Genomic DNA, 17,692 nt, shown 5'->3' with positions numbered 1-17,692 from the left:
GAGGTAACAACGGCGTGGTCTTGAAGAAAATGAACTTAAAGTTTCACTATTAGTAAAGACAATGCTGCCGATCACTTTTGAGAGAAGCACAGACTCAGAGAGGTATTTCACAAGCTTTATATCTCTCTCCCTCTCTCTTTCTGTGTGTCTGCTTGTCTGTCGGTCTCTCTAAACTTCATTATTAACTGCATTAGTTAACTGGAATTAGTAACGAAGGTATTGGATGAGAAATTAATCCGACGCACAATAGCGTTTTAAGGACAAAAGCCAGACGAATGTCGTGAAATATATTATCTGATCGATGTCTTAAGGTGTGGTAACCGTAGTATAAGCGGAATAATTGACTTAGCTCTGTTTAATTCTACTAAAATAATGCACACCTGAGGTGTAACGGCATCACCACCTCAGGTGTGCATTATTTTCATAATTCAACGGCTCGTCGTCAATTATTCCTTACTTATTCGATTCCAAAATGATAGCTGAAACATGGTACTTTATTCACTAAAATAAATGTAATCTTACCATAATCAAAAACTTGCTCATTCTGCTGTTATTTAATAATTTCATGCACTAGATTTTTATTGAATACTACGCTTTTCATTTAAATATCCATATTAATCAAGGATTTATTGACTTTTAATGGACCTCATTTCGAAATATACAGAAATAGGTGCTTTCAAATGTTTTAGTTATGATTATTTCATTTATTCACTCCTTACTGTTTATTATTCTTGTTTCATTTCAGTTTTATTTTGGCTCTAGTTTTGAATTTATTCCAGTTTTATGTGAAAAGATTCATGTAACATGGAATAAAATTCATTCACAGAGTAAATCCTTTATACTGAACGTTTCTAAAAAGGATTCAACACACCATTCTTTAAATATAAGTTATTACATTATTTGAGAATATGGGTGTTGCTTTATCAAATTTTAAATGATATAATATTCTGAAACAATACCAGATCAGTATCACTCATTTGACCAGGTTACTGGAAGCTGAATTTAAATACTTTAAATATCCCCCTAGTCGTAATAAGACTAAAATAACGCCAACCCTTTTCCATTACTGGAGTTCATGCCTTAAAATAAGCAAGAACAAATAAACACAGGACAAGGGATAGATTCACTGCAGCAGCTACTTCCTAACATGTGGCCAGCAGAGTCAATATTTTTAACGGATATTCTGCTCTTTAGCTAGGACTTTCCAACAGTTTCAAATTTTGATCTAACAACATATAAACTGCATTTGGTTAGAACATGAATCATATTGATGACAGTTAAGAGTGATAGCACAGGGTTGACTTTTGAAGATGTCACAGATGCATGAACAAAAAACAGTGGTGCTTTATTCTGTTACACAGGGGTGTGATGTAAGGAGCCACAAATGACGGGAAAGAGACATAAATAAATGGCAAATGGAAAAAAGAATGTTTTCACATCTGCTCTAAAGCTTTACATCTCTATCCATGTCTTAATAGCATAGAGCACACTGAGGGATTTATAGAAAGCGTTCTTAAGCACATTCTTAAGCACTGTTCCAGCAGACTGATGTATGACACATTTAATGGGATGTTTTTGCTGGTTGGGAAACAGAAAAAGGCCTGTGTGGCTTCACGCAGGATTAGAGTTGCTGGATTAGGCCAAGTTAAATACGAGTTGTTGTTTAGGAACTGCTTTAACAGCAGGGGTTTAGAAGAACTGTGTTAAAATGTAATGCTTTAGGCATGCAATAACTGTTATGTTGCCTGCTACTGGCAATGTCTCTTATTTAGAAAGTCATTTTGTGGATGGTTTACGATGTGCTTTATTCAAGTATAAACACTCTAGCGAAAATTCTCAGTGGTGCATTCAAATATTCAACAAAGATCAACACTTCCTGAAAACTTTCTTAGTTTAATGAGAGATGTGCATATTGTATGCCGTTTTCATTTGCTGAATATGACATACTATGATTTTTAGTCATAAAAAAAATCATTTCCTAATTACGTTATGCATATTCAGGCATACAGGCGACACTGTGGTCCATCTCCAAGACACACAGGAATTAATACACTTATGATGTTCTGCTGACATCTAGTGGCCAACCATGCAGTTTACATGTCTAGTACTTCAGCCCCATTTGGGAAATAAATCATCCCTAATCACAAATTACAATAATAGAAAAATAATTATTAAATGAAATTGTGGCTCTGAATCCAAAATATTTTAAACGTTTGTGTGTTTTGAAGTCTTATAACAACGTTACTTTTGAAAAGTAATAGGTTACAGATAACAAGTTTAAGTGTAGTGTAACTATTTCTATTACTTTATTAAAGTAATGTAACTGATTACATTTGAATACTTTTCTACACTCTTAATTATAAGGGTTCTTTATTGGCATCAATGGTTCAATGAAGAACTTCGAACATCCATGGAATCTTTCAAATGCAAAAAAGGTTCTTTACAGTGAACAAAAGGTTCTTTAGATTTTTTAAATGTTCTTCAAAATGGTTCTTTTAAGAGCTGTTCACTGAAAGGTTCTTTGGGGAACCAAAAATGGTTCTTCTATGGCATCACTGCAAAAACATTCCTTTGGAGACATTATTTGTAAGCTGAAAGTGTAAGTTGAATGTTTTTAACTGTTAATTATTTTAAAACATGCAGGCAGGGTTAACCTTCAAGTATAGTACTCAAAACTGATTACTTTTAGACTTGCATATATTTCAAGTGTTTATTTCTTTTCATTTTGATGATTATAACTAACAACTAATGAAAACCCCAATTCACTATCTCAGAAAATTAGAATATTGTGAAAAGGTTCAGTATTGAAGACACCTAGTGCCACATCTCTAATCAGCTAATTAACTCAAAACACCTGCAAAGGCCTTTAAATGGTCTCTCAGTCTAGTTCTGTAGGCTACACAATCATGGGGAAGACTGCTGATATGACAGTTGTCCAAAAGACGACCATTGACACCTTGCACAAGGAGGGCAAGACACAAAAGGTCATTGCAAAAGAGGCTGGCTGTTCACAGAGCTCTGTGTCCAAGCACATTAATAGAGAGACGAAGGGAAGGAAAAGATGTGGTAGGGAAAAAAATAGGGATAACCGCACCCTGGAGAGAATTGTGAAAGAAAACCCATTAAAAATGTGGGGAAGATTCACAAAGACTGGACTGCAGCTGGAGTCAGTGCTTCAAGAACCACTACGGTGTCAACAACAGACAGCGTCAGAAGCGTCTCGCCTGGGCTAAAGACATAAAGGACTGGACTGCTGCTGAGTGGTCCAAAGTTATGTTCTCTGATGAAAGTAAATTTGGCCTTTCCTTTGGAAATCAGGGTCCCAGAGCCTGGAGGAAGAGAGGAGAGGCACAGAATCCATGTTGCTTGAGGTCCAATGTTAAGTTTCCACAGTCAGTGATGGTTTGGGGTGCCATGTCAGCTGCTGGTGTTTGTCCACTGTGTTTTCTGAGGTCCAAGGTCAACGAAGCTGTATACCAGGACATTTTAGAGCACTTCATGCTTCTTGCTGCTGACCAACTTTATGCAAGTTTTCATTTTTTTCAACAGGATTTGGCACCTGCACACAGTGCCAAAGCTACCAATACCTGGTTTAAGGACCATGGTACCCTGTTCTTAATTGGCCAGCAAACTCGCCTGACCTTAACCCCATAGAAAATCTATGGAGTATTGTGAAGAGGAAGATGCGATATGCCAGACCCAACAATGCAGAAGAGCTTAAGGCCACTATCAGAGCAACCTGGGCTCTCATAATACATGAGCAGTGGCACAGACTGATCGACTCCATGCCACGCTGCATTGCTGCAGTAATTCAGGCAAAAAGAGCCCCAACTAATTATTGAGTGCTGTACATGCTCATACTTTTCATGTTCATACTGTTCAGTTGGCCAAGATATTCAAATTTTCTGAGATACTGAATTGGGGTTTTCATTAGTTGTCAGTTATAATCATCAAAATTTAAATAAATACACACTTGAAATATATCAGTCTGTGTGGAATGAATGTATACATAATACAAGTTTCACTTCTTGAATGGAATTAGTGAAATAAATTAACTTTTTGAAGATATTCTAATTATATGACCAGAGTTACAATTATTAAATGATTTACCCTAAATCACACCTGTTATAAACGTATTATATCAGAAACTCAGCAGATTAAGTGACACTTGACAGGCGTTAACTTCCACATTTTATCAGCTGTCTAAGACTTTGTTCGACAAATAATGATTGACATGATTATGCACGGCGAAACAATATAGAAAGGTCACATAGCCATTTTTTTTAATCAGCAAATGACAAATAACTGATTTCTGAATTAATCCAGCGACAGTTATGAATACACCTTAACACAACAATGAATTACTCATCTATACACAAAACACACCTTAAAACCAAGGGAATATTTTGATAACAAACTTTGCGTTTTAAGAGTCATTTGATTCCATAATGAGCAGTTGCAAGCAAGTCAGCGTTATAGATATTTAAACAACATGCAGGCCTTGCATATTCAACCCCACCCTCTTACCCAGTGACATTAATATTAGACCATCTAGTTAGTCGCCTGCAATGCACATATTAACCCATTCAAGTATGAAGAGGACGGCAGCTTAGGCAGCCAGGCAGTTTTTCCACTTCAACGTCACTTGAATTACGATTATAATAATACAATTTTAAAGCACAAAAAAAATCAAACGTTAGCATCTTTTACTTTGAGATGGTTCTGGGGTTAAATTCTGATTTATTTAAATCATAGTAGTCATCATGTAGTTTAATCAATAGTGCTTTTGATGTCAGATCCTTACATAGCTATCACAGGAAACACTGGCATCTAACTATGTATTGGGAAAAAAAAAAACAGTGATGCATATAAGGCTAAATAAACCCAAACAGGAAATAAAACAGTAATCGAATTAGCATGTGTCGTATTCTGTGTTCTAAACTCCTGAAACATTGGTGTCTCATATGTGACCCTAGACCAGTTGTAAATAACATTGATATATACATTGTATGGGTTAAAATTATAAATTTTTCTTTTATGCCAAAAATCATTAGGATATTAAGTAAAGATCATGTTTCATGATGATACTTTGTAAATTTCTTACCGTAAGTCTATCAAAACTTAGGGTGAATTCAGGTTTATTGGGACAATTTTTCCAAGTAATTTCAATTAGAAAATGTGTCCCAATCAACCTGAATTTACCCTAATTTTTGATTAGTAATATGCATTGTTAAGAACTTTATGTGGACAGCTTTATTTAGAATTTTTTTTTTTTTGCACCCTCATATTCTAGATTTTCAAATAGTCATATATTAGCCAAATATTGTCCCATCCTAACCATACATCAGTGGAAAGCGTATTTATTCGGATTTCAGATTATGTATTAATCTAAAATTCAAAAAATTTTACCCTTGACCCTTATGACTGGTTTTGTGGTCACATATTTTAAAGCAGTAATTCAATTTGGAAAAGAAATCAATCAAACCATGCGTGTGAATTGAAAATATTCAGATGTAACCCTGTATAATCGTTAAATATTTTATAAGTAAATAATTTAATTACACATTTTTTTCTCAGAAACCGTAGATTACATTTTCCGAGTCTCTGCGGATCGATTAAGTAATTGTTTTCAATAAACTAGTTCAGAAATCGATTATTTTAAGTCATTATGCCATCGAAAGGGACTAAAAAGTTCTAATAGTGTTTAAACAAAGTCTTATTTTCAAGAATGAATACTGTAATTTCGTTTACCTAGTTCAGTTTGTTCCAGTCATGATTCATTTAATATTCCGTTTCATTTGTTGACAAAATTGCCATACACAACATTTAAGTTTGTAACATTTCTGATTTTTTTTAATTACTTTTCGTTCCACCTGTCAAAGTTTACTCCAAATGCTATCAACTCACTTGTACAGTATTTTCAGCTGATAACACACACACACAATATTCCTCGTGGTTTTACGATATGGTATGTAACTCTGCATTTAAACATTTAGCATGGGGTTATACAACCCTTCAATAAAGTAACTCCAAGTCTAGTTAGTCTTTACGTAATTGAAACTCGTGTACGTCTTGAAACTGACAAGACACTTCCTTGTTTATGTAACACATTGACAAATTAACCATAAGGCGACCCTCTTACAGTTACTAAAGAGTAAAACGCTTTTTTAACTAGTTCAGTATTGGGTACAAGCGCGACGCGACGCAAATAGAACGCTTCCTACACACTCGCTGGCAGCATTGACAGCTTCAGCGTTCGAGTATCTCGCGTCGCGTCGGTAGAAGTGTAGATGAGGCATTACTGTCTTTCTAAAAAGCTTCTAATAGGATTCCGCTTTAATCTCTTCCCAGGGTGTATCAGGTGCGCTTGTCAGTTTAGTTTGCTCGGTTATTGTTGTCACTTTTGTTAAGCGTGTTCAGCCGTGTTTAGTTGGCTTATCGAACGCTGATGTTGTTGAGGCGGGGTTCATCGCTCATATTATCTGTTCATAAGGCGTGTTCTTTGTCCAAGCCTGGGTTGGAGTGTATAATAGTAACGCGCATGGGGAAGCTAAACTTCGCTGCTTGAGCTGACAGGTTCCGGAGAGCGGGTGTTCAAGTTTTATCACGACAGATTTACACTTCGAGTCAAGACAATGGCAACAAAGACTGGAAAGACAGATGGAAAAACAGCATTTGATAAACCTAAGGTTAGTAGTGTCATTACGGTTACCCTACTTTTGTTATTCTAAACATATAGACATATTCATTGGGGAATGCTGTTAATGAATGCACCATAGTAATACAGCGAAATCACCACACATTAAAACGCCACCATTTATGTCATGATGAATGCAGATACATAGAGGCTTAAGACCTAAAGCCTTAAATCTGATGCTTAATAAGTAGGAGGAGGAGACTTAATGTTTAAAGTATGTTCAGTGTAAAAAATATTTTAAGTTAAATTCACATGTAATGTGTAAAGTGATTTATGTTAATAGTTCATTTAATATTTATAATACATGTTAACCTATGTTGGAGAGGACACTCCACGATAATGTTCACATTTCTTGGCCTTGCCGGGAGATTATACACACAGAACATTGTATCTGCCCTTTGGAGTTATTATAATGACTCAGCAAGCAGAAGTCATCCTGAAGAACTGATACCAGAAACATGCCGATAAGCAAATTATTTGTGGAAGTGTCAATAACCTATATGAAAGAGTCGACACAATGGCTCTTGTATTACACCATGTGCAGGTGGAGCACTGACACCAGCATCACTGAAAGTAGCATTCAGCCTTATTCTTCCTTTTGCACAGTTGCACAATAATTGCGGTGTGAGTCTACATCATTGTCAGCAGTTTAGTGAGAGGCTGCTCTGGTTAAATACAGCATTCTCTTTGGATTCCTCATTCTAAACGCATTCAAAAAGCCTCTGTTGTTTAATTTGTGTTTAAACGGGCAGTTTTATTGGGACTGTTTAATAGACCTAACAAAGAGTTACAGTTATTATAGGCGGTAAAAAATTTACCCTAAATCACACCCTTTATAAACAAACTATATCTGAAACTCAACAGATTAAGTGACACTTGACAGGCGTTAACTTCCATATTTTATCAGCTGCTTAGGACTTTGTTCCACAAATAATGATTGACATGATTATGAACAGCGAAACAATACAGAAAGGTCACATAGCCGTTTTTTTAATCTGCAAATGACAAATAAGTGTCTTCTCGATTAATCCAGTGACAATTAAGAATACACCTTCCCAACCAATGAATTACTCATCTATACACAAAACACACCTTAAAAACCAAGAGAGTATTTTGATAACTAACTCTGCGTTTTAAGAGTCATTTGATTCTATAATGTGAGCAGTTGCAAGCAAGTCAGCGTTATACATATTTAAACAACATGCAGGCCATGCATATTTAACCCCACCCTCTTACCCAGTGACATTAATATTAGACCATCTACAGTTAGTCGCCTGCAATGCACATATGAACCCATTCAAGTATGAAGAGGATGGCAGCTTAGGCTTGTACAGACAAGGCAGTTTTTCCACTTCAATGTCTTCCTTTTGATATTTGAGCACATGACACTTGGTAGAGCATGTGAACCTATTAATCACAATATTGTACATCCAGAATGCTTTTTCAACATATTCAGAACTTTTATACTGAGTGAGCTGTTTGTTAATTAAACATACTGCAGGAAGACCCATGCAGAGAGCGCTTGAGGAAAGTAGTCTCCTTGGGCCTCATGCTCTGTTAACCTGACACGAGTAACTGAGAGCTGAAGACCAATGAACTGAAAGCACTAGAGGTGACATCATCCTTGTTTAGATCTGCCAAAGACATAGTGTCTTACCAAAATTCAGGAATGTTTGATATTAAATGGTTTACAAGCATTAGATGTCTGGTTTTAAATATTATTAGAAGAGTGAGTACTTCACATGTGTTCATGGTACTGCAGAAAAATGTAAAGGATAGTTTTATTGTCCTGTTTCAGAGCCAGTTTGCTTTGAGTGCTTTGCAATTACGTAGATTTACCAGGCGCCTCAAGCAAAGCCTTTACAAAGCGCGTGCATTTCCATCATTGAACTGGGTATTGATATCATTTGATATAAAGGGCTGCTTGCACATCACATTTTCCTCTGGGGGTGGGGGAAGGGATTTAATACTTTGCAGTCTCCTTTCTCGTGTCCGGCTGGTCCCTGGAGATCACACTGCATAATCAGTGTTGACTTCTTTCAGTATCTGGCTCCTGTCATCCTCTTGAGGGTCTGTTCTGAGTTTCTTTATTCGCTGTGTTAAATGTATATGAGGGCATAGAGGAAATTCGATCCACTGAACATTAGTTCGGTTGTTGTGCAGAGCAGTTTGGTCCAAAATGTTTTACAGCTGTTAGCACACGTGCACAATGATCCTGTGACCCCTTTTTCTCTTTAGAATTTCCTGTGAATTCCCTATTTCCCCAAATTTGGTCTTTAGTTATATAGGAAAAAAGTAATCTCTTGAAATAGCATTGTAATAAGTACAACATGCTGTGAATTTTTTATGCTTTTTTGTTCGTGTTTTGACTTGTTATTGAAAGAAAGTATTTACAACATGAGTGTATTTGCAAAGAATTCACTTTCGCACTAGCTGTGTGTTCGCATTATTTCGGCTATGACTGGATTATTTAAAAAAAAATGTTTTCTTTTTTTTTTTTTCCTTAAAATTAAATGTATGCATCATCTTTTTTGTCAATTTGCTGTCACACACATAAGAGCCCTGCACTATTGTTTCAGCTATTAAAATAGCCCAGTTTTGTATGTAACGCAAAGTGATTATATTTCGTTTCATTTTTATTAAGTTAATTTAGAAAAAACATTTGGAGCATTTTTCCCAATATATCAGCACGATTGCAAATGTGATATTGATTTTGTAAAACAATCCAGTAAACTAAAAGTTATTAGTAATTGACTTGCATTTTACACACAAGTTGCTGTTTTTGCTGTATTTCAAAAACAAAAATAGTTTTAAAGCCACAGCAAAATGTATATGTGCAATGTAAATGTGCATTTACAAATGGATATGTACAGTGTAGTGCAACAGATTAAGTAGTGCAATGGTAATGGGGAGACTGTAGGGGTGTGTGGGGTGGGGGGGGGCAAAGGTGTCAGTGGGGGGCAGAGTTCAATAAGGAGACAGCTCTGGGAAAGAAGTCTGCTCAGTCTGCCAAATCAAAAACAAAAACTATTTCATTATGTAGTCTGTAAAGATTAATTTTTTTCTAAAGGCACATCCAAAGAGGAAATGGCGATCGGCAACTTCATCCTTGCTAGACACTGACTCAGAAAACACAAGCGTTTTAGCGTTTATTTTACAATAATTACCAATAGGATAAAACACAGGCGGTGAATATAAACACTTTTATATTAGTTTAATGCTGAAATTAACATTGTTTTATACCTGAACTTGCTTTTGTATATCAACATGCTTTAGACATATTTTATTTGTCATTTATACTAGTAGCCTGTTGTGATGATTTTTAACGACCCAGATTTTTTGGTGCCCCCCCCAGGCACTTTGTGCCCTACGCGCAGTGCGTGGAGTGCGTGTGCGGAGCGCCGGCGCTGACCAAGCGCCTTTGAAATATTTTGCATGCATTTGAGCGTTTAGGCGTGCACCTTGAGCTAAAAGAAGTTTTCTTACGCACTATTAAAAACACATCAAAGAAACATTAATAAATCAAGCACGTCCAGTTTTATTAAAAGTCACGTTACATGATTTTGATGATTTGCATGTGAAATTAGGCTTTTATGATAAGGGGGCGGAATGGGGCGCAATAATCGTTTCATCTCGATTACTGCATTTTCATGATCGTTTGAAGCAGAAATCGAAATTGAAACCAAATTTCGATTAATTGCACAGCTCTAATTTAAATGCATTTACACAGGCTGTTTAATGCTGGACATGAATGCAGTTAACCTGCAGTTACAAATGTATAAATAATGTTTTAATGACTTAAAAACAAAACGTGTAATAGTAATATTTGAAATGATTTTGAGAAAAAAGGGAACATATACTTTAAACCTAAAATCGCCAGTAGGTAGCAGCAAATCACTACATGACTGAATCATTGAGTCATTCATTCAACTGATTCGTTTAAACGGCTGATTAATTCAGTAATGAAACACCACTCAGAGATGCAAAAAAGTTCTGCTGTGGCTTTAAAACTATTTTTGTTTTTGAAATACAGCAAAAACAGCAACTTGTGAGTAAAATGCAAGTCAATTACTATTAACTTTTAGTTTACTGGATTGTTTTACAAAATCAATATCACATTTGCAATCGTGCTGATATATTGGGGAAAAATGGCACTCGTGTCATATTCAATTTCTCAATGGCTCCAATATTAACTATATCAGATGATATAAATATACAATACCAATAGGTACATATCACTGCAGTTTTTAACAGAAATGTCCACTATAGGTGGTAAAACAACGTGCACTTGTAAACGTTTTCGTGCTGAGTTATGATTACAGCTCCATATGTTTCGCTTTCCGGATGTAATAAGCTTGCTCGGTAGCTCGGAAGGCATGGAATTGGACTTAGGATGCAGAATCCTTGGGTACGAATCCCGTGAAAATATGACTCGCGATGAAAGAGCTGAAAGATGAGAGATTGAAAAACAAGCATGCTTGCTTTTGGTCGCTTTTGTTCAGGTGCAGTGCAGATGGTGCGTTATTTTAAAACGTGACAGAGCATTAGAGTTACAGCACCACTCAACAGACAGATTTCAAGTCTGAAGGGGGAAAAACGGAACACCTTTTTAGTGTCACCCAGTGGACTTTAAAACTTACATATGTATTTTGCATCGTGCCAAAAAGTTCCCAGAGGGTTTCGTTTTCGTCATGAGACCAGATCGATTTTTTTCCATTGTCATTGTCACTTTTTTCAACTTTCATTGTCAACAAAATACAACAATACAACAAAAACAAAAATGTTGTGTCTAAAATCAATTAGTAATAACTTCTTGTGTATTGAACTGTTTTATAAAATCAATATCACAATCGCAATTGTGCTGATATTTGGAAAAAAGGTCACTTTGTGTGATATTAACTATATCAGATGATATAAATATAAAAGACATATAAAAGTCATACGGGGCATATATGCCCCATTATTCTTGAATTTTGGAGGGAATTCAATAGACTAAATCACACAGTAAAAGCTTGACCTCTAAATGTACTTCTGCAGTAGTCTAACCTACATCACATGCAATTTCTGGGTGTGTTTTTGTTAAAGTGCACAAACAGATGTTCTAATTAAGATAAATACACAAATGTATAATTACTTTATAATTAAATTAATTAATAAATTAAATATAATGACTTTTTAATTACCTAAAGTAATATTGCACATTGTAAAACTACAGGATAAATACGTAATATTGCACATGTTGGTCAACAAAACTCAGATGATAATGCACAAGGATAAATACATTTTAATACATTTTCACGTTTTATTCTACAACATAAAATACATCCGTAATACCTTGATTTTTAAAAAACATTGCCTAATCTTTTTTAAACTCTCATCTATTCACTAATCCGCCTTTTTAGCCTCATTGTGTTAAACATGCTTTTGCAAACTATTCTAACTCAACTTTCATGTCAGAAGTATGTAATGACGTAAAAAGAATCATTTTTTGAATTAGTTTACTGAACACAAACGCAACAAAATGAGAGCAATTGATGCCACATGGAACGTTTTTGCATTCCCCAACAGCCAAGACTTAATGGTTTTCTCTTTGTGGTTTGTCTCTCTCTACCCTCCTTGTTGTTTGTTTCACAGCTGGTGGTGAAGTGGTTCACAATTTAATTTGGTCATCTGTCAGGACAACTCTCAGTACATCTCAGTAGATTGGTGCCATTACATTCACTTCTCTTACAGCCCTCCCTGGCATTCCTGGCCTTTCTACTGAACTCATTTCACCCAGTCGTGCATTCCACATTCTAGATGCGCTCCACGAGGAGCATTTCACAGCTGCGCGGGAAGGAGACTCCACTAACTGTCTGAATACGACAGGCTGAAAGCTGAGCTCATAGTTTTGACGGATGTGCTTCTGCTCTGTGCCATCTCTTACAGCATTTGTCACATGGTTTGGGGGTGTGAAAAAGTGGGCGTTGATATACAGATGTATTTTATTCCTGCTCTTTTGTCTTTGCAGATTGAGCTACACGTGCATCTTGATGGTGCCATTCGAATAAAGACAATTGTAGAAGTAGCAAAGTAAGTGACATTTATTACAATTACACACTGTGATAAATACACTGAGAAGCATTCATTTAAAAGTGACTCAGAAGCTCCTTAAAGAAAGAGTTTACAATTCTCCAAAAATGAAAAATATTATTTACTCAAAGATTATTATTTAAATCATTATTTATATAATTAGTAATTATACATAATAATACTTAAAGTAAGCATTTATAATAATAATACGTGTAATTATTTTAATTACATTTGTGTTACATTTTGAAATTTCTGAGGCCAAAGTAACAATCCCAGATTTAGTCAATATTAACTGCTAATCTTACTTTCACTGCAGCACTAAAATCAAATATGAACTACTTAATGTTTTTTTCAGATTTATGCAGTGATTAATTTTGACAGCCTGTGGTCAGTAATGATGTTGTGATCTGTTTTGGCTGAGAATGAAAGATTTTGTAATGCTTGGGCTATTTTCAAAGCTCTAACCTGTGACCTCTGGTGTAACTGTGTCTCAGGCGACGGGGAATCACTCTACCTGTGAACAGCGAGGATGAAATGAGAGACCTGTGCAAAGTGCATGAGCCAACTACACTCACAGAATTCCTTGGCAAGTTCAATCACTTCATGCATGTCATTGCGTAAGTAATTGTGCCGAGAAAAGATCTGCTGGCTCTAAATAATTTGTGTTGCTGATTTGCTTGAAGATTGCATGGACACCTTATCATTTAAACAGCATGGAAAGTTGGAACAAAATATGTTTTCATGACATTTTTTTTTCCCCTGAAGTTTTTGCACCAATAACAGCTACATTTTAGTTTCTCAGGACCAGGGCTGCCAGATTTTCACAACAAAAGCCGCTCAATTGCTAGTCAATTCTAATCCAAAAGTAGCCCAATCGCATTTTTGGAGATCTCCCGGTAAAAATTGTGATCTGGGGTGCAGTTTTTGGTGTGGTTCTCCTGGTTAAATTTGTATTCCAGTGGCTAAATATTACATTATTGGGGTCGCTTTAACCTGCGGACATGAAATCCCCACTGCAACAGTGTTAAGTAGCAGTGTTAAGTAGTGTTAAAGGCAACACTGCTCAGGACTATGTTTTTCTAAAAAAAAAAAAAAAAAACAACATGTTTTCGTATGAATGACATTGTACCAATTTATACTAAATCGCCACTTCATAAAATTGTAAAATTTTCTCATGAGATCGAGATTTTGGTTTTAGTAATTGTTCTGTTTTAGGCATTTTGAAAGTTGCACTACACTCTCTCAAAAAAAAGATACAAATGTTGTCAGTGGGGCGATACCCTTTCAAATATTTAATACTAAAATTTACCATTAGGAACTGATACTGTATGTACCTTTAAGGTACTAATTAGTGATACATAAGGTTCAAAATATACCTTTTGAAAAGATACTGCCCAGTGCCAGCTTTTTCATCTTGTTTTGTACCTAGTATGTTAAAGAGGACATTGGAGGACATCAAGTTTTTTTAATGATTTTGAAAAGAATCAAATCCCACCCAATTGCTACTCAAAACTAGCCCAGTCGCGTTTTGGTGAAGTCTCCCGGTTAAAGTAGCATTCTGGGGGGTATAATACACTTTTTTGGGTTCCCCTGGTAAAATTATTGTTATTTGGGTCTCTAACCCACAAACAAAAAATACAACCCATGGCAACAGTGATAAGTAGCTCAACTCTGCGCGAAAACCGCAGACTTGGCAACACTGCTCAGAAATATTTTTCCCTCTCAGAAAAAAAGGCGTCTGACGAATTGATTGCTAATTTATGGTTTTATTTTAACTTTTTCATACAACCTGCCACTGATGATTAGGTTTATGTGCAGACCGTGTTTATTGTTTTTCTAAAAAATCATATGTTTTCATATGAAAGACATTGTATAAAATCCGCCCAACTGCTAGTCAAAACTATCCCAATTGCATTTTGGGAGGTCTCCCAGTAAAAATTGTGTTCTGGGGTTCCCCTGGTAAAACTCGCATTCTAGTGGCTGAATATTTTTTGGGGTCGCTTTAACCCGCGGATATAAAAGCAACAGTGATACATAGCTCAGGACTATGTTTTTTTGAAAAATGTTGTTTTTATATAATTGAAACTAATTTTATGAATTGTACAAATTCATACTAAATCTCGTTTTTTTCATAAGATCGAGTTTGCCGTTTGGTTTCAATAATTGCTCCTTTTTAGGGCATTTTGCACTACACTCAGAAAAAAAGGTACAAAAGTTGTCATTGCGGTGGTACCCTTTCAAATATTTCATACTAAAATGTACCATTATTAACTGATATTGTATATTCTACCTTTTAGGTACTAATTAGGGACACAAAAAGGTACAATATATATCTTTTGAAAAGATACTGCATAGTGACAGCTTTTGTACCTTTTTTTATACTTAGTATATTACAGAAGAAAGCTTTATCGCCACTGCAGCTGCAGACTCGCGAGAATATTCAAACTCAAAAAATGTTCACTTCTACATCCATCTACAAAATACCTGCATTGCTTACGAGACATTGTCGCTACAGCTGCTCGAGCGCGGAGAAAAGGGCGGACAGCGTACAACAGGCTGAGTGCAGAAATATGCTAATACAGGACAGTCCATCAGTGGTCGTGGGCGGGGCCTGAACAGTATGACGTCATACTGCTCAGAAAATCAACTTGACGACTTGATAATTGAGAATGTTTAGGTTTTTTGGGGATTGAAAAAAAGAAGTGAGTGGGTTTTTATCACTGTAGGATGGTTGCGTCCACACACTGCTAAGACACATTTATATGCAAACCATGTAAAAGTGAATTTTGCATCTGATGTCCTCTTTAACACATTTAGATTCCTCATGAATCAAACTATTCAAGGCCACCATATGCTGTTGCGCCCTTCACCACATGGAAGTAAATACGGAATTCCATGGATGTTAACTCAATTATTGACACAAATCTGCAGCATTGCTTAAGTGGTTAATCAGTAAGAGAGCCTCACCATATCGCTAGTGGTGGATACAAACTCAAGGGCATAGTATCCTTTCTGATGTCCTGCAGACATCTTTACATGCAGCTCATGTCACACCTTTACCACGTGTCGCTATAGCAACGGACATATAACCTCTGCACAGTCTTTTCTGTTGCCCTTGCACACAGTCCTCTTAACAAGAGTCTGACAATAAGGCAGTTCCTACACGTTTCCACTTAGATTCACAAAAGTAAGAGATAGAAGCTTTGACACGAAGACATGAAAAGCAGTGCGGCCGGTAGTTTTGTGGGCCGGCAGCTGACATGCTTCATTGAAAATGAACCCCTAGTCCTTAGAAGCTTTAAAAGGGCCTTGTTTACAGCATGCGCCTCCCCCGCAACAACATGGAGAACTCGCTGGCTGTTTTTGGCACCCACTGGGGCTCTTTATTGTCCAGTGCTGCAGACAAGCTCAATGCATGTCATGTGGTGTAACCTGAAAACATGCTTTGTTGCCGCAATCAAATAGCCCCTTTATTTGGCACTTTCAAGCATTATGTGTCTCAAAGTGGGATTTCATAAAAAAAAAAAAAAATGAAAAGAAAAGAAAAGAAAAAATGACTGCGAGTTTAAGATGCTGTTTAAGATAAGTATCATAGCATAAGTGTTGCTGAGTTGTAAAAATGATTATGGCTTTTGTTATCTTGCTCTAGTTGTGGGTGTTCTTGGAACAAGTGCATGCTTATGCAATAAAGAAGGATTTTATGAATGTGTAAGTGAAAGTAACATCTAGTTCATTGAGTTAATTCAGTCATTCACATAACATCTCCCTAAAGCATGTGCTATCTTTGTCCATAAATGAAGAAGTCATGAATGGTATAATTTTATGGCTTTATAAAACAACTAGAGCATTATAGTCTACTTCAATCTGTTTGAACATTCTTCTAGATGATGTGTTAGTTTGGGCTACTTTAAGCATACACATATATTGGCACAGCTGTGATTTAGCCATAGGCACGAGGCTGCAAGTAATCACAGCATGCCGATATACAGCCATATCACACAGCTATCTGTGTAATACTGCATTTATACAACATGTGTGATACAGCATGAGTGTGCAAATACATAAGAAACAACAATGGAGTGTTTTTAAAAAGCCTCTTTTGTGCAGAACTACTACTTCCACCACGGATTCAAATCTCATTTTGACAGTTTAACAGCTGAGCCCAAGCCTCTGTTACTAATTTGAAAACGTCACTTTAGAACTAGTAACAAAGAAACGTTGAGTTACTTCATTGAAAGCTTATTGTATTACTGTATTTAAAGCTCACTGTAGAGTATTATGAGAGAGATTGACTGAGCAAGTGTGATTACCTGCATCTGATACAGAATTCATTCTTCAGCTCAATCTCATATTCACAATAATTATCATTAGTTTAAATGTTCGCTGAGGAAAGCAGTATTTTTGTAGTACTATCCTTTCATCTGTTAAGAGTGATTTCAGATGACAGCACCGGTCAGTGCATTTGTTGGCTGCGTCTTATAAGTTGTTGTTAAAAGTAAAAAACAACCCTGTTTCAGTCTCTTTCAATATAAAAGTCTTCACTTCTGACTAGTGTTGTCACGATACTGGAATTTCTAACTTCGATACGATACCTTGAAAAATATTGATATTCGATACTATTTTCGATACCACAGAGAAAAAAAAACTGCCACAATATTAAAGGTTGTATCAGCGATTTCTAGCCTAAAACATAAAGTGTCAATTTCAGCTGACCTTTCTTCACGATCCGCTCGCTGCCTGCCCCATAAATTGTCTGTGAAAAAACCGCGTCTCTCTGGTCAGCCTAGGGTCCGAGATATGCCAAAAAAACAATCGGCACTACCAACCTTTCCACACATAAACAAACAGTGTTCCAACCAATCAGCGTCAGGGGTTTGGTTTTGTGGACTTTCCTACTGGTGCTGGGATGTGAGGGAGGCGGAG

The 17,692-nt window shown here is 36.2% G+C and overlaps 1 protein-coding gene across 1 annotated transcript in view; it reads left to right on the top strand.

The window, feature by feature from the left end:
- Window positions 1-6,241: 6,241 nt before the first annotated feature.
- ada (adenosine deaminase) overlaps window positions 6,242-17,692 on the top strand; it is a 20,829-nt gene continuing 9,378 nt past the window's right edge. The window contains exons 1-3 of the mRNA XM_073823108.1: window positions 6,242-6,689; window positions 12,708-12,769; window positions 13,264-13,386. Coding sequence (XP_073679209.1) covers window positions 6,636-6,689; window positions 12,708-12,769; window positions 13,264-13,386 — 239 coding nt within the window. The 5' untranslated portion in view covers window positions 6,242-6,635. The remainder of the gene's footprint in view (window positions 6,690-12,707; window positions 12,770-13,263; window positions 13,387-17,692) is intronic.

Source organism: Garra rufa, chromosome 18 (assembly GCF_049309525.1).
Source record: "Garra rufa chromosome 18, GarRuf1.0, whole genome shotgun sequence".
Taxonomy (NCBI): Eukaryota; Metazoa; Chordata; class Actinopteri; order Cypriniformes; family Cyprinidae; genus Garra; species Garra rufa.
The sequence above is the reverse complement of the archived record's forward strand: the minus strand, read 5'-3'. Positions and strand labels throughout refer to the sequence as shown.